This window comes from Sceloporus undulatus, chromosome 3 (assembly GCF_019175285.1).
Source record: "Sceloporus undulatus isolate JIND9_A2432 ecotype Alabama chromosome 3, SceUnd_v1.1, whole genome shotgun sequence".
Taxonomy (NCBI): Eukaryota; Metazoa; Chordata; class Lepidosauria; order Squamata; family Phrynosomatidae; genus Sceloporus; species Sceloporus undulatus.
This window is the reverse complement of record NC_056524.1, coordinates 64,574,425-64,592,962: the sequence shown is the minus strand read 5'-3', so window position 1 is coordinate 64,592,962 and position 18,538 is coordinate 64,574,425. Positions and strand designations below refer to the sequence as shown.

The 18,538-nt window shown below is 38.2% G+C and overlaps 1 protein-coding gene across 1 annotated transcript in view; it reads left to right on the top strand.

The window, feature by feature from the left end:
- TIAM1 (TIAM Rac1 associated GEF 1) overlaps window positions 1-18,538 on the top strand; it is a 274,407-nt gene that overhangs the window by 201,278 nt on the left and 54,591 nt on the right. Inside the window, exons 10-14 of the mRNA XM_042459672.1 lie at window positions 339-485; window positions 3,880-3,954; window positions 7,584-7,754; window positions 14,476-14,580; window positions 17,571-17,652. Coding sequence (XP_042315606.1) covers window positions 339-485; window positions 3,880-3,954; window positions 7,584-7,754; window positions 14,476-14,580; window positions 17,571-17,652 — 580 coding nt within the window. The remainder of the gene's footprint in view (window positions 1-338; window positions 486-3,879; window positions 3,955-7,583; window positions 7,755-14,475; window positions 14,581-17,570; window positions 17,653-18,538) is intronic.

Genomic DNA, 18,538 nt, shown 5'->3' with positions numbered 1-18,538 from the left:
CCCCCTTCTACTACTTTGTTCTCTAGCCTAAGAGGAAATGAAGTATTTCCTTTCCACTGCAGTACTTATGGAACTCCCAGGAAGTTAACACTTTTTGTCAACACTGTGCTAATATAGGGAATGCTCACTCTCTCCACAGTTTGTGTGAAACTCAAGTAAGGACATGTCTTTAAAAAGTACATCTTAATTAATTCTAATTACTTCCTGACTATTATTATAACATTTCAGAATAAAGTAAGAGCTTTTAAAATTTTAAGATGGTGGCCTTATGTGCTGTCAGCCTTGGGATTTGATACCTTTGTCACCCTTTTGACTAATAAATTTTTGGGCACTGACAGGTGGCAGCTCGCACAGGTGAATCTGGTGTCAGGAGACGAACACAGGCAATGTCGAGATCAGCAAGCAAACGAAGAAGCCGATTTTCTTCCCTTTGGGGCTTGGACACTACTTCAAAGAAAAAGCAAGGGAGACCAAGCATTAATCAGGTAGCCTTGAAAATAAGGATAACTCTAGATTATGATCTTAGGTTTAGAGTCTGTCTTAGACATGAGCACAGAAAAAGCAAAGCAAAGATAATCTGATTTTAATTTTCAGGGCACATCCAAAATTAGGCTCAGAGCTGCAAATTGTTCTGCTTTAAGCAGTGGCTTCATTGAGGTTTTCAGGCTTCTTTCCTGGTAGTAATATCTGACCTTCTTCAAAATATTTTTCTCTGTATTCTTCAAACTAATTTCTGATATGCATGCAATTTTATGTGCTTATACAACACAAACTGTATCAAGTCTCCCTCCCAACTTCAAGTGATCTGTATATGTGTGTGTACACATGCATGAGTATATGCATAAGCATGCAAATGCACATGCATATACAGTACATGCATGTGTACATACAGATATATTTGCATACATGTATGCAGACCCTGACAGGCACTACCTATGGTTCTTGAAGCCAAAAATGTTGTCTTCCTGTGTTGTGCCATCAGATCTTCTGTGATTCTGTTCCTGGTGTTCCTGATCAGCAGATTTGCATACTTCAAAGCAGTTCACAGTAGTTCTCCTGATTACTTATGGATAAGGCTGTCACCTGAAGGATAATATTTTCTTTCTTGTGCCAGTGACAGATGCACTCATAAACTCCATGGCACTGAAGAGTTATTTACCACATTAATAGGATTGAGTTATTTATCGTCAAGAGAGAACTTAAAGATGCCATTGGAACACATTATCTCAGTATTGCTTCTTCCTCTAGTATTGGCAAAAATTTCAGTTTCAACAACCAGGTTAAATGGCAGGAACCTGTGCATAGTGTTTTTATGCAAAGGGGGGCCATGTCCTGATCTTAACCTGATCAATCAAGCCGAAAACTGTGATTTCATTCTGCAAGTAATAAAATTGCTCTTAGTTGTATGCATGTCATTTATACTTTGCTCTCACCAGGACAAAGCTTGTTTCTTTAATAACAATAAGCTGTACTTTCAAGGAGTTCTTTTTTTTATTTTTAGAAAAGTTTATTGAGTTAAAAAAAGACAAACATACACAAATCAAATCATATCAAACATCAAACATCGTATACATTGTCATTGAACCTACCAACATCATAGAGAAGTTACCTAATATAATAATAGCTTTCCTCTAAACTGGAGACTCTGAAACCATCTCACTATACTCATCCTCCTCTAACCCTCTACATCAAATTCAAGGAGTTCTGAAACTGCAAAAATCAGTTGCAGTTGATTAAAAGACAGTAAGGATGTATCTATAGACAAAAAAAATAGAACCTAGGACAAGTTATGCAGGAATTCTTTACAGTAGTGGTAACTGGTGGTTTCCATTTCACTGAGGTTGTGGATCCAGTCCATTTTTTAATCTTAACCTTAAAGGACCTGTCCTCAAAATAGATTCAAAGGTGTATTTCAGTGCCTTGTCTGTGAAATACTCTGCTTGCCAGTTTTTGCTTTAGGCGTATAGAATAATGTTTGTAGTATTTATTCATGTGTGGAGGAGAGGGTTTCAGTTTGGGCAACTGAATTACATGCATCAGGCAATTTCACTTGCCTGATGCATGTAATTCTAAAATTGGCTTCCTTGCAGTCCTTCCCTGAAAAGGGAGATTATGATCACTGCAGAACTTCACTGTCCAAGGATGATCTTTGCAAACTGAAAGGCAGCAGAGCTGCCATTTCCTTCTTTATACATTGGCCTAAATACCCTAAAGGCACCAGATGTTGGAAGCTAAGCAAGGTCAGTTCTGTTTAGTACTTGCATGGGAGACCATCAGTAAATACCAGGTTCTGTTAGTTATATTTAAGTGAAAATAACTGACAAAACCACGTCTGAATATTCTTTTCCTAAGAAAACCCTGTGAGGTTCATGGAGTTGCAGAAAACCTGAAGGCACACACATACACATGTTCTACATTTAAATGTGCCAGAGAAGCTCAGCTTTTTTTTTAACCAAGTAAATATAGAGGTAGGATTATGATTGCTTCAAAGCCAAGCTGCAGTGGGAGATGTAGCAATTTTCCCCCTTTAAACTGAGAAATGGGAGCTATAGGATCTTATTCCAGGTTGACTAAAGAAGGAATATTCTGTCTTGTGGCTATTCTAATAAATTGGACTCCATGTAAATCTGCAGTATTTGGATTGGGAATATTTTTGGCAGAGAAGTAATTTATTCATCATAAATACTAGTTTTTGCCTTTATGCAATCCATGAACTCTATATTCTCACACAGTTCAAGAACCACGTCTGGCAGACTTATAGTCAGTGCCTTACTACACGCAGGTAGTGTGGGATTGGCAATTACATATAACATAGGTTGGCGAGCTGCAGTGCTTGTATAGTATTGTTTAATTTTATGCTGCATTTGCCTGAATAGCTGAAGTCATCTGGCAAAGATCTAAACTTTCCCTGGCAGCTCTTTGGTGGGAAGGAGGAGGAGAGATATAAAAAGTGATAACAAAAAGGAGAGAAAAGTGGGCTGTGGAAAAATAAAATGGCTGACCAGAGCTTTTGACTCTAGGGAGTTTACCACATGGCCCCTAAAACGGGCCCAGTGCGTTCGAAATGTGAACACGCGCAGGTATGCATGGAACGGGATGGGACCAAGAACCCCATTTTATTACACAATGGAACGCCGCCTTTGCCGCCGGGCGTTCCAGTTGCGTCCCTGTTCCATCACAGAGGGCGCCATTTCTGGGGCCGCTTAGAAACAGTTCCCAGAAATGGTGCCCTCTGGAAAGGAACGGGGACGCAACTGGATCGCCCGGCGGCAAAGGCAGCATTCCATTGTGCAATAAAATGGTGTTCTTGGCCCCATCCCATTCCATGCGCGCCTGCGCGTGTTCACGTTTAGAACGCACTGGGCCCATTTTAGGGACCGTGCGATAAACTCCTAGGTCTTTCCCACTGTTGTCTTCAGTGCAGCCCATAATTGACATTTGGCCCTTGATAGATTACTCACTAGAAAATGTGGCCCTTGACAAAAAAAAAAGGATTTCTTATCCCTAATTTAATATATTTTTAATGTACTGAAGGATTAGAAAGTATTTGGCCACAGTTTACAAATTGCTTCTGAGAACACTCCTCACCTCCTTCCTTGGTACTCTTTCACTTCTCTTTCAGTGCTGCTCACTTCCTTTAATGGCTCTCAGTAGGTCCTGCATCAAGTTGGCTTTTATTTAGAACCTTGTTTAAGTAGTCCAGATAACATTTGCATTTGGCTATATTCCTAGGCTGGAAAGAAAGGTTTCAATCGATATGATAGCCCCCTCCATGATCCTTCATTTGTCCTAACAACATGAGATACATCTAAATTTAGAAAACGTTTGCATCATCCTATTGTATTTTAAAATAGCCTCATTTTTTTGGTACTTCTGCAGGTGTTCGGTGAAGGAGCTGATGCTGTAAAGAAATCTTTAGAAGGAATATTTGATGACACGGTACAAGAAAGCAAGGTAAAAATAAAGTGATGTTACATGATTTACACAAATAAGCTGAATTAGCTTGTGAGTCTTTTTTTAGAATGGAACTCATTCTTTTTGAATATAATAAAGAGAAATGAAATCCTGATGGGAAGAGCAAGTCCAGAGCAGCAAAGCTCTGCCAGATGACAGGCTGTTTTGATGATCAGCCAAACACAAGGTATAGGGAACTTGGCACTGCTCAGCTCTGAGACTGCTGCAGAGAGGAAAGCTCCTAACCATTCACTGGTACTTGAATGAGCAAGGCCTGTGGTTCCATGGCTGGTATGCACTAGACATGAGCAGAATTCTGATTCTGTTAGCAACTGATGTAAACCCTTGTGTGTGAAGAATATTAAATCTCTGTTAAATATGAGGGTGTCCCCACCTCAAAATATGTAAGATTATAAATATGTATGTATTGTCTTGTTGGGTCAGATGGAAGTTTTCTCTAGTTGTCAGTTGAGTCCTAGTCCTGAGGGAGATAGAGGACACAAAGTATGTATGTATATATAAATCCCCAACATTCTGGCTTCACCAAATATATGCCTCTGGAGATCCTTCATACAGAGTATTATCTTCATTATTCTATCCCTCCCTTGACGGAGAGGCCATAAGCTTTCTGGTCTTTCATTTTGCTCACGTCCGTTGATTTTTTTTAAAAAAATCTGTAAACCTGCCATTTATCCACATCAGCATCCTTTCTGACTCTTTTATGCCTGTTCTAACCCCTGTTATATAGGCTTCTGTTATAATGGTATAACCCAAACCTCCCAGCTTCCAGCAGGGATTTACAACCAGAGTGCAGTCTTTGCAATTCTCATGTCTATCTGTCTGTCTGTCTTTCTATCTATCTACCTCTCAGAGTAAAAAAGAAAAAGGATTTGAGAGAAGAGATTGTGGGAAAAGTACTGAAGGAATGTTTATTTTGGACTGTGCATCTAAGGTGAAGCTCTTCAAAGTTGTCTTTTTTGAGAGCAAAGCTCTCCCTTGTCTTTCAATCAAAGACCAGTACTCTGCTGATATCTTACAACAATGCCTTCCTGTAATTTGAATCTCACATTATAAGCAATAAGCATGTAACTGATTGTTCATATACACGGAGAGCTAAATGGGTTGGGGGGTTCTTATACTGGAGGCATGTGAAGGCAAATGTTTCCCATCTCAATGATCTGGTAAATCCAGTCAGGCTTTCTCTGGAATTCTAAAGGAACTGTTTGAAGGATACAACACAGCGCCATGGATATGGCCTGAAAAGTTTAAATTAAAACCTGGAGTGGATTTCCCATCTCACTGACATCAAAACCACAATCCTCCACTATGGATATCCCTCTTCCACCATACTACTTTAATACCTAGTCACCCTATATTTAAACCTAGCTATGTTTCATTAGGGTGTGGGATGTGAACCTGAACTTCAAGGCAGAGGCCCTTTCCTCAACAGCATACCTAAAGGATTTGGTAGTCTTTTCTCCAGATTTTTTTGCTTCTGCCCAAAGTAGCCCTTTCCCTCTGAAGTACTGTTACATTGACATAATTGCCAAAATATTTAGTAATATTTTGTTTTTGATCATCAACGCTAATTTAACATATAAATCTGACTATATATCAAAGAAGACAGTGACAGGCAATTAGTACAATTTGTGACTGACAAGTATACACAAGAACTAAACATTTCTGTTTTATGTGGCAAAGGACATAATATGGACTCCTGCTAATCTGAAGTGATTAGGGCAGATTAGCACAGTTCTTTCTATACTTGATCAGTGTGTACAGTTTAGTGACACTTTTGTTTTGGTAATTACAATTTGGTCTTGATACCTTCATAAGTCCCTAAAGTAAACTAGGCTATGAAAAACCATTACGTCAAGGCTAGGGGGCATATATTTAATCAAGCAAATGGGAATTGAACAATGTGATGGCATTTAAAACTAATGGAAATTCCATATATTTATCATTTACTAGAAATGACATCCCTTAGGGCATAGCTTAAACCTACCCTCCCTCCAAAAGAGCATTTGAAATGAATCCTGAAGTTGCTAAAAGGTGATAGAAATCCTTGTCCACCTAATTCCACAGTCGCCTTTCTTTTTACCTTATTAAGAACATTCTAACTTTAACTTAAGAACAATAGTATCTATTTTTGTTTAATTTATATCTCCTAATGGCCTCTTTTCTTGCATACTTGCCACTGAATCTAAATTCAATGGTACAGAAGGAGTTCTATGCAAGGAAATGTGCCCATTAACTCTGAGTGGGCAGTGTGTGTGTGTGTGCGCACGCGCACTCATGTATGTGTGTATTTGTGTGTGCATGGATATTTGCATGCAAATGGAATGCAAGCATGGACTTATCCTTACTAAAGTGAATTTACTTATACCAAAGAAAAGGGGAATGCAAATGGGTGACTGACAATCCTCACAAGCCTGAATTCAGCCTTTAGGTCAGGTTAGCTCCCATACTAACCCACAGGCATATGTATGTATGTGTGTACGAGTGCTGTAGTTGTTTCTGACACTGCTAGCATTTGATGGCTTCTGTCATTGTTCCTACCCCTACCCCTCCACCATGTTTGTTGACAACTACAAAAGCTGTTGGAATTTCTGAGCACCTTTTTATGCAGTGAGTCAAAAGGGAGATGTGGCAGCCAAATAATCCAATGCAGTTTTAGCATTCTTCAATAGAAACATAGTTTTCAGATCTAGAGAAGTTGTGACATTCTGTTCTACTTTGGTCAGGCTTCACCTGGAATATTATGTCTAGTTCTGGGCACCATGTCTCAGGAATGATGTTGGCAAGCTAGAACACATCCGGAGAATGCGTGAACAAGATAATCAAAGGTCTGGAAACCAGTCCTTTTGAGGAATGATTTAGGGAGCTGGGTGAGTTTAGCTTAGAGAAGAAAAGACCAAGAGATATAAAAGCCATTGTTAAATATCTGAAGAGATGTCATGTAGAAAATGGAGTGGCCTTGTTTTCTACTGCTCCAGAGACTATAACACAAACCAATGAATTCAGATTACAAGAAAAGGGATTCCACTTAAATTAAGAAGATCTTCTTGACTGTAGGAACTGTTTGTATGTGGAATAGGCTGCCTCATGGTAGACTCTCCTTCTTTGATGGTCTATAAACAGAGGTTGGATGGGCATCTTTCAGGGGTACAGCATCATCTAACAAAAAGATTCTATAATGCTATGTTTCTGCAGTTTTAATAACTTTAGTGGAGTTCATGGCAGCTTTAGCTTTATTCTATCCAAGTGAACAATATGATTTGGATTGGAATAAATCTACAACTTCCTTTGTCCTAGTGATCTACAGTAGCTTCATTCCTTCCCAGCAATTCTCCTGGCGTGAAGTCTTTCCTACCACTGCACTGCACTTCCTATGTATTTTTGGACTGTGAGTTTGTGTGTGTGAGCACTAGTTCATAATTGAGCATGGTCCTTGGTAGTTTCTAGGGAACAAAAACCAATCAACAACCTGTAATATAATGTTTTAATTTTGTGATTCAAATGGATCAAAAACAAGGCTGTATTTTATATATCTACATTTGCTATTAATTGACAAATAGTAGCTTATATTGCACCAAAAGTATTTTTGACACTTGTGTTTTTCTCTTCAGAGAGAGAAAGAAGTGGTACTCACTACTGTCCATTCACATAATCCTGATTCAGACATCTGGGTTCATGAGTATTTTACACCATCCTGGTACTGCCTGCCAAATAACCAGTCTGCTTTGACTGTAGTGCACCCTGGAGACACAACAAGGGATGTCCTGGAAATGATTTGTAAGGTAAAAAAAAGATTCTATGGGAAAAGGCTTTCCGAATTGTATGATATTATATGATTACTTGGAATTGCAATGCAGAAATTTTGTTCCCATTTCAAAGCAGTAAAGCCTGCAACTTTGCAGTTTATAACTTCACTTGAAACAATGCAGAACAGTTAGTTCCCCCTATTTGAGCTTTCTTAACTTTCAGTGATCTTTATTCTTTAAAAAAAACTATGTGCATTGTGTGTGACACAATTAGCATGTGAGGGGATACCTCTGAAAATCCTATTGAAATTCTCACTCTTTACTGAAAATTTACATTTTGAATTTTGGTTTTGGGGAACGGGGTCAGTATTAATTTGTGTTTTTTATTGTTTTGTTCCATTATAATTCCTCCATTGGTGTTAATCAAATGAGTATCCTTTATATCATCATTATGGTGAATTTGAAAACATTACACAGGGTTATGTTCTTAAAAGGCACAAGTATAGGGGGAAATGTACGTGTGTGTGTGCCCGTGCGCTTTCAAGTTGCCTGTCAATTTATGACAACCCCAGAAATTTTTCATGATTTTCTTAGGCAAGGAATACTCAGACATGGTTTTGCCAGTTCCTTCCACTGAAATGTAGCCTGCAGTACCTGGTATCCATTGGCGATCTCCCATCAAAGCAATAAACTGCTTAGCTTTCAAGATCAGGAGGGATCTGGTACCATTAGGGTATTTAGGACATGTAGGAAAAATAGAGGTCATCTGATACAGGGCTCTTCTCGTGTTTCAGTGGCTCAAACATCTTCTAGCCTGCTGAGCTCCCCTTTCCATAAACATAATGAACAAAATTGCATGCCTGGGAAATTAGTTTCTGCAAATACCTGTATCTGCAACAGACTGAAACGTTTCCCATATCTCTGTCCCATTTATGTATGACTTTGAAGTATCTTTAGAGCAATTCCTTGACACTCACTTCTTGCATATTCCTCTCATCAGCCCTACTCAGACCTAATGGAAAAATCCTTTTGAGAAGGTGGGCAAGCTCCAGTAGAACTAATTTTCACCAAAGTACTTTGGCCTAATTTTTTGATATTTGTACATATTCCATCTTTAATAGTTTTCTCAGTGCCTACAGCTGTCTCCTACTCTGACCCCCTCTCCCCAACTTTTGCCCCCTTGTGTAGATATTAAATAATATCAGCTCTTTTAGGTTCAGAAACATTATGTTTAAAGTGTAGTTCATGGTCGCATTTCTGCAAAGCAAGCAAAGAATTATAGTTCCATTTTAAAACTTGGCCTCAGGCTCTGGCTTGCTAGAGGAAAGACTAACCAGATGTCCCAGTTCTGATGTTATCTGTTTTATTCATTCATTAATATATATATTTCTCCTTTCTTCTGACATGGGACCCAAAGCAACTGACAACAGGATTAAAACAAAATGCAACCGAAAGTCTATTATACAAAAGTTAAAAATAACAATAATAAATGATCTTGTTAAAACTAGTATTTTAAATAGTATAACATCATTTTAAAGCATAACCATAAAGATAAAAAATACACCCCACTAGAATATTCATCTGCCCAACACTAGGTTTTTCTTCTTGGTGAATTCCTGATTTTTGAAGCTACTTCACTAGAATTAGGTGGAACTGATCATACGCTGAAGGAACTAGGCAGATCTGAGCAGACAGCATGCACCAGCGTAATGTTTGTGAAACATAAAACAGGATGCTTTGGAATTCTTGCCTGGGTTTTTTTGCTCAGGCATGGCCACTGTGCTCTACCCTTTCCACATGTGATTCATGTTTGCTGTTATTATTTTTTTGACTAGTTCCACTCTAGCTAGTTGTACACTAACTAACAAATTCCTCTCAAACTCCCCACATTTTTAAAATAATAAACATGATATTGATTAAGGTTTTTCTGGCTAAATAACTTTTTAAAAGTAAATTGTCCCTTCTGGAATCTTCTGGAAATAATAATTAATCTATTTAATTGGTTGTAGTCCTATTCATGTCCCCTACTGCATTGTGTAATCTAAAAGCATTTCTGTTTTTTTCTAAACAAGAAGTGAATTTCTAGCCAATTCCGATATTAGGACTTTAAAAATTTTATTTTTGGATTTTTGGCGACCCATGCAGCTACTAGAGAGACCTGGGGAAAACGTTGGCACTTAGAACCACCACAGTTTTCTACTCCCATAGTATTCCCCATTTATGGGGAAATAGTTTTAGATTCCTAGATGACATACAACTAAGCACTGAAGTCAGAATCGTTCAGGCCATTGCATTCCCAATTATCATGTATGGATGTGAGAGCTGGATAGTGAAGGAACTAGACAGAAAGAAAATCAATTCATTTGAAATGTGGTGCTGGAGAAGAGTACTTAGGACCCCATGAATAGCCAAGAAAACAAGCAAATGGGTTCTTGAACAGATCAGACCAGGGCTCTCCTTGGAAGCAAAGATGATCAAGTTGAGACTATTGTACTTTGGCCACATATTGAGAAGACATGGATCACTAGAAAAAACAATAATGCTAGGAAAGATAGAGGGTAGAAAAAAGAAAGGAAGACCACAAACCCAGATGGATAGACTCAAACAGGGGCATTGTAGGTAAGGGCTTGCAGGATCTGGGCAGGGCTGTGGAGAATAGGGATTCTTAGAGATGTCTCATCCATGGGGTTGCCTAGAGTCGGAATTGACTCAAGGGCAGCTAAAAACAACAAGAAATGCCTTTCTGGTCTTAAATTAAGTATGAAAACGATGTATCATTGAAAAATGGTAAAACAGTATGTAAAGGAATGCTTGCTATTTATGAAATGTTGGCAACAACAACAGCAACAGAAGTCTGGAAATTAATTTTTAGAGAAAGAGAACTATTTGCATACATCAATTTAACTAATTATCTGTTTTCTGAGATGTTTCATTGAATTCATTCAGTGTGAGAAAGGAACAAATACAAATATCTGGTTTTTGCTGTAAAAACTTACATAATAATGTATGCACAACTGCAAGCTACAAATAATCATCATTATAATTCATGGTCTTCATCCCCAAAACCTCTAACCAACAAAACTGAAACACTAAAAGCAATTTTCATGATACTTTGGCTTAAGAAAGAAAATTTTTAATTTCAAAGGAAAGCTCAACATTACATGGAAGATGTGAAGGATTCATTTGTTTAGGGTAACTATGTATTGTGTTCACTGACAAATGAATTTCTATAGACTGATGTTCTTGTGGGAGGGGGGAAATGTCTCATTGTAGCCAAGAACACATGGCATTTCTAAAAAGAAAGACACACAATGAACAAGAATTATAAAATGTTCCTTACAATGGTTTTATTTTTAGGTCTTTTTTTAAAGCAGTCAGCTAGCTTCTGAACTAGTTGCCCTTTAGTATACTGTTCCTGAGCAAAAATTCCCAAGAGCACACCCTGGTAGTTTTTAAGGTTCAAAAATATTAAGCCACAATTTGGATTACAACAGCTTTAACATCAAGCACTCCAGCTAAACTGATTTGTAGTTCAGGCTATGATTCTGTCTCTCCCTTTCCTTAATATCAGTGTAGGAAAATACTGATGTTTTCATTCTTTTCCATAACATCTATTAATTATTCTTTCTCTTCTGTCTCTTGCATTCAGCTCATTCTTTCCCCTTTAATTCTCTGATCCACATCATTTCACATCAGTTTGCCATCTGTCATCTGAGAACCAGTCGAGTTCTGGTATAGTAAACATTTCAAGCTCTACGTTTCATGTAAACCTCTTCATGCTCTAGTTGTTGTTGTAAAGAGTCCCCTTGTTGTAAATCATACCTTGATGATGGGAATCAAAGGGTTTCAAAACCATAGATTTACCGGACTCCCAGGACTGTTACCCTGCTCGTTGTAAAAATGCTTAGCATGTTATTCTGTAGTGTTTTGTATATTGAACACAGCAGGAGGATCTGTAGTTCCCTAGTAGGAACACATACTTTGCATACAAAAGTCGCTGTCTTCGGTCTTTGCCTTTTCCAGGTAGTGCTGGCAACAGTCCATTTCTAAAAGCTGAAGAGATGCTGCCAGTCAATTTAGATTGGGGTGGGGAATTTCAAGACTGGAGGGGACTCCCTGACCCATACAAACCACCAAGGTCTGTTGGTTTTTTTTCTGAACCATTAAATTTGTGACACATGGTGCTGTGGTGGTCCTCTCCTTTAAATGTCCCTTTAAAACAAAGCACTCAAGGAGTTGCACCTTATTTTGAAACTGAATCAAAGCTTGGGAGGCTTTTAGGAGTACATTTCAGATAGGAAACTTGATGCATGCTCCTTACATGCTTTGTAGTAATGGGGAATTTATGGTAGTTATACCATCACCACACTGCCCATATGCTGAGGTGCAGTGTGAAAGTCAGCAGTGGTTAGTGATGGGGGCTGCAGAAGCCATATGTAGCCCACCCAGGGGGAGCGATAGAGCAGTCTCCTGAGACTGCATCAGGCAGTTCCCTGTGTTTCTGTTTAGGCAGTCTCTGATAATTATAGAATCATAGAGTTGGAAGAAACCATCCAGTCCAACCCCCTGACCATCCATGGCATACTCTGTGCAGAATTGGGGGGGGGGCATTCTAAGATTACCTCTTTGTTTTTACTAGTCCTGTTTGTTTAGACCTTAGGGAAGAGCTTCCTAATAACTGATCTATCCCAGATGTCTCTCTCAGACTGTGATAATTGGGGTTTTCCCTTCATGATGAAAAAAGATGGTGGAAGAGCTGTTGTTTGTTAGCATATAGCCATCAGCATTTGTGGTTAGCTAGCTTCTGCCTGGACACTAGTCTCTGTGGGTTCTCTAACATGTCAATTAAATTTCCTTGACAGGCCTTCTAGTCACTTCTTTCCCTGCCCTCGACAGCTCTGAAGCTGAATGAATTGTGGAATGTACATGAGGTTTCCACTGATCACTAACTGACAGAAAGAGGCTGTTGGAAAGAGGCTAGTGGGTCATCTGTTCTATTCACGTGACTTTCATTCCCCGTGCTTGTCCTGGCTTGTCAGGTTTCATTTTTAAATGATTCTCAAGTGATATGCTTTCCCCAGGTCTTTTGTTCTGTAATACATGCTGTCACATACTTGGTTTCAAATTCCATTAACCCAGAAAGAAGTCTGAATTCTGTTTGGGAAAGGGGTATTTATACATTAAAACAGTAACACCACCACAGAGGGTAGGAGCCAACTGCATTTACTAGTCCTGGTTGCTCAAACCTTAAGGAAGAGCTTGCTAAATACTGATCTCTTTTGGGGATCACTGTGAGAACTGGGAATTTCCTTTCTTTTCCTCCTCCCACCTGAAACATTTGGAAATTACTGGGAAGTTGTAGAGGGAAGGTAGAATCCATTTTGCCAGCAGTGTGTATTTCTCTGACAGGCAGTCACAGTTCAATACAACTCAAACTACAAATAAAGATGGTTCTAATATACATTTATGTTAAGAGGGATTGTCTTCAGATCAGGCTTAGATATAATAGGCTACACTGGGACTGATTTTTAACTCTCTTTCATGAGGATATTGTTCATTATTGTGGTTCCAAGCTAAAGTTGCCATGGGCCAGAGGCAAGTTAACGATTGGCCTTGGGCAACAATTGCCCTCTGCAAGCTGCAAGCATTTATCCGCCCTTCCCTCAGGATGCTATTGTCATCTCTTCCCAGAGCCAAGAGCCCTATAAGATCAGTAGCAGGCAAGGTCCTCTCATATCCTTTTCATCCTGAGACAGATGGAGTCCTCCTCCTGCTGTTGCTGTTAGGCTGCCTCCAGCCTTGACAACAGCATCATAGTATGGTCTTAGCTACTTCTTTCACAGCCTTCAAATCAGTGGTCTCTTGATTGGTATTGGTCCTCAAGACCATGACTGGCAGTACCTTTTTCTTATTTGGAAGAAAGTGAGGGAGTAGGGAGACAAATATGGATGTGGGTGAGCAGGCTGTCTGGCTTTAATTAGTATCTTCCAGAAAAATGTAGGCCTACCGTTATATTCTTTATCATTTTCAATTTGCTGCCTTCCATACTTGTGAGAAGAAAAAGTACACTCACTTTACCTGCTTTAGGGATTGTTTTGAGTTTTTGAAGTAATCCTAAAATAACACTTTGATGATGATCACATAAATGTCACTTCTAGACTGATTTTAATCTGCAGTAGGTAACTGGAACAGAGGGTGGGCATGCAAATGCCATAACCTTGAGCTAATTATAACTAACTTATAAAGCTGAGAATTTGGAATGCACATAGTTTTTAATCTGTTTTGGGATGATACTTTGACTGCATGAAATTTAAGAGACTAATCCAGTTAGTATTTGATATCTTGATAGCAGACTGTATCAAGCTCCAAAAACAAAATTGTCTTCTACTATGTTTAAGTTTTAAAAAGTTACATTGTTAGATATGAAGGAGATACTATCTCCTTTCACTTTCTCTGTGATATAGTTCACCGTTTCTCTGCAACAGCTGTATTTTCACCCATCTGGTAGATGCTGAAGGCTGAGCTCAAGCAGTGCTTTCACTTGGAATAATAATGTGTTGTACAATATCAAGGAGTTATGTGAGCATTTCCCTTCTGAGTGAGGTTGTTTAGACGATACGTTTCGAAGCTTCCTTTTAAGAAGAGAAGATACCCTCTTCAATTTTCAGAGGCATTTTTCTATAAAAGAAAATGGTTACTGTTTTTCTTGTTTATCACTTGCAGTAGTAACCTTTCCCCACAACTCTTTTTCTTCCAGGCACATCAGATGGATTATTCAGCACACTATCTGCGTCTGAAGTTCTTGTTAGGAAACCAAATGCAAACCTACATACCAAAGCTAGAAGAGGACATTTATGAATTGGTAATCTTCCTGTTCAGTAATAATTCTGTGTGCTGATATTGTAAGAAAAAAATGGCATTTTAAATTGCTGTCTTTTGGTATCCATAAATCTATGAAGTGCTTTCAGTCAGTAGCAAGATCATTTATAATATACAGTGGTACCCCGGGATACGAAATACCCAGGTTACGAAATTTCCGGGATACGAAAAAATCCCATAGGAAATAATTGTTCCGGGTTACGAATGTTTTTTCGGGTTACGAAAAAATTTTTGGTGCTTTTTTCGGCTTTTTCGCACGAAATCGCGGCTTTTCCCCATTAGCGCCTATGGCATTTCGGCTTGCGAATGCTTTTCGGGTTACGAAAGCGGCGGCGGAACGAATTAATTTCTTAACCCGAGGCACCACTGTACAGTGGAATAAAGAGTCATTGTTATATTATTGCATTTTATTCCTCTCTCGCTGGTGATATACTCGGATCTTCCCTCTTCACATTATTCTTCCAGCAACCTGGTTGTGCTAAGACTTTGGGATTGACCCAAGGTTATCCTGCAAGAATGTTGGTGTGTGTGGTAATTCGAGCCTTAGTCTTCCTGCCCTTAGTCCAATACACTAGCTACTACAACCACATGTTCCTTGGTAATCATCATTTGGCAGGATGCTACCATTCATAACTCACAGTTTCCCCAATACCAAAGCAGGGAAGGAAGCAACTAAATGAAAAGAAGACACAGGCAACATGAGCATCCTGGTGTGAAAGCTTGGGTGGATACCAACAGAAGAAGAAAAAGCAAAATAGCTAGGGAAAGAAATTTAATTTTTTAAGAAACACCAGAAAATTGGGAGCTTTGGTATCAAGCAGTCTGTTTGAGTATATGCTTAAAAAAATAGTAACAAGGTTTTGCATTAAAAAACAAACTTCCCATCTCTTTGAAACATTTGATGAAAGCAATATGAATAGGGAAAGATGGAAAATACTGACGCCTAGAGGAGAAGATTGAAACTTCTGGATTCAAAAGGAATGCTATTCCTAAGGTTTCATTGACAACAAAAGCTTAGTGCATATGCAATGCATAGTCAGAGTTTGCAAAATTAATTTTAAAAGTAAGTAGGTACAATTATAATTACAATATCTCTTCAATCTCTTGTTTCTAAAAAGTATCTATTTTAGCTTCTGAACACCAATAACAGAGGACAAGGTACAATATGAACCAGTGTTTGAACCATATGATATTTCTCCTACACCACTTACTGATGACATAGTCCCATAATTTCAGGATCCCTTGTGAGCTGAGCGATAATATATAAATTCTTTAAATAAAATAAAGTACATAACTATAAAAATAACTTTGAATGTTATGGCTACACCTCTAAGAAGTGGTGTTGTCCTTAATTAAGCTATTGCCATATCATAACTTAGCTTACTTGCTAATTAGCTTACTTGCTGTTCACCGCTATGATCTTTGGAATAGCGGTATATAAATAAAACAAATTATTATTATAACTTCATCCCGCCCCCAATCACAAATAACCTCCGACCTCCATAGATAGCTTTTGGTGTTTTCCTATACAGTATCAAGTATTCCTATCCAAAGAAGTATTGTCAAATTATTATTTCATATATGGAGCACACCAACATACAATGTGATCTCTAGGAGGCCAGGGTTTGAATGCCCACTCAGCCATGGGCAAGTCACTGTCTCTCAGCCTTAGAGAAGAAGGCATTGACAAACCTCTTCTGAATAAATATTTCAAAGAAAACTCTTATGATTCAGTTACTATAAGTCTGAGATGTCTTCAAGGTACACACCAACAAATATGGAGCTCCACACTTAGAAATGAAGACAAGTTGTTCCATTTGGCCTCAATAAGCTCAGTTTTTACTCAAAGTGAGGGACACAAATAACAGAATAACACATAATAGATGCAGTGAAATCTACCTTAATATCTTCTAATGCACCTTCACATCTAGAGCCACCTTAGCTATCTAGCCTCTTTCAGCAGATATAACCTGGCTGTGTTCCCTCCACTTCTTAGGCAGTAATAGCTATAGACATCATACTTGTTAGCTAAATTCCACTCTCTCTGTGCTCAGTCAATTTTTCATGAGTGAACTGTGGTGGAAGCACTTTATTAGTGCTCTCATATTTTATTGTTTATTTTGCTTTTATTGGGCTTAAAATGAAGTCAGAGAAAGGCAGTGATATTGTATGTTTACATTTTTTGTGGGGGGAGATGTAAAATAAATTAAAGACACTTTCCCCCACTTTTTAAAAGAAAAAGACAAGTGCAGTATAAAAAGAAAGTTCATGGTACACTATTCAGCCACGCTAAGAACCAGTATTTGCAACTGAATCAGCTGAACAATAATATAAATAATAATAATAATATTAGTAAGCAGACTTTGGTTCAAACTGTTAAGCTTCTCTCTGCCCATCCATTCCTGCCTCACTCTTTTTTTCTCTTCTTCTTCACCTTCTCTTCCACCAACCACGGAAATTAAGAGGGCCCTGGTTGGTGCCTGACATGGTTCTTTGATGTTTCTATGAAGACATATTATTAACTTCCCCAAGGTGAAATCCACACTGCAGAAATAATTTAGGTTGACAGCACTTTAACTGCCATGGCTCAACACTATAGAATTCTGGGAATTGTAGTTTTATGAGCCATTTAATCTTCTCTGCCAGAAAGTCTAGTGCCACAAGAAACTGCAGTTCCCAGAATTCTATAGCATTGAGCAGTGGCAGTTAAAGTGGTGTCAACCTAGATTGTTTCTGCAGTGTACATGCAGCCTAGGAAAGAATGGGCAGAAGAGCAATCATAGCATCTTGAACCATTTGAGTTGGTGGCTTTATCTATCGGCTCACTTCAGTCTTCAGTATTCACAGTGCTGCAATCATTCTTTATATATTATTGCTGGCTTTTCCTGAAATCCAGAACATGGTGTGAAAAATGACATGAAACAGTATGTGTCCTTATAAGAGACTTCTTTAAAAACTCTTTTTGATTTTCAGCTGTATAAAGAAATTGAAATTTGTGAGAAAATTACACAGAAAATTAAGATAGAAAAATCTGACACATCATTTGAGAACTATGGTGAGTTTGGAATTTGTAAATCTCGGAATTTGTAAATTTTCTTACTATACCAGATAATTTTTGCTTGCAAGTATGAACTACAAGTCTTTAATATATTTTTATGGGATGCATCAAATAAGTATCTTGGGTTAGTTCTGAGGAGTAGTGTTCCAAAATGACCAATTTCAGGACTTGCTATTTTTCTGTTATCAAAATTATACACCCCCTAAATATAAAACATACTTATAAAGCATGACAGTTCAGCAAAAATATACTTGTCTGAAATTTTGAGATAAATTTTAATATCTGATTTTTCAGCACAACATTTTCCATTTTGAGAGAAGCATCCTGCCATCCCTGCAAAAAAGGAAAATGCACAGTGCCTTCCCTAACAGAAGGCTTAGCCTGTTGTTAAACCTGAAAAGTAATCTTTTGTGAGACACGACTTGTCTTTCAACAGGAGCCCAGCACTTTGTCAGACTAATTTTGATGCTGAAGCTTTGGGCCAAGGGTTTTTTAAAACAGCTCCCACCTGCTTAGGAAAAGAACTTACCCAGCTGATATTTCAATTTTGCTAGTTTCTAAAAATGCCAAGATTAATCAAGATTGCTCCAAATGAATCCCCATGTTACTACACTGAGTTTACAGTCTGCTCCAGTGGACAAATAATAGGCATCTTTAATGTTTATCCAGACTACTATGATTTAATGTTTAACATTAAATTCATATACTACTTACCTATAGCTGCAGGGCAGAAAATTGAATGAACCAGCAAAATAGGATTCTGTTTGAAAGCACAAGGCTTGAACAATGGATATTTATTAGCTAAATTTTGACACTGAGTAACATATGTATTGTTGGTAGAAACTGTCTGTCTTATTTTATTAAAGCAGGATGCATACATTGT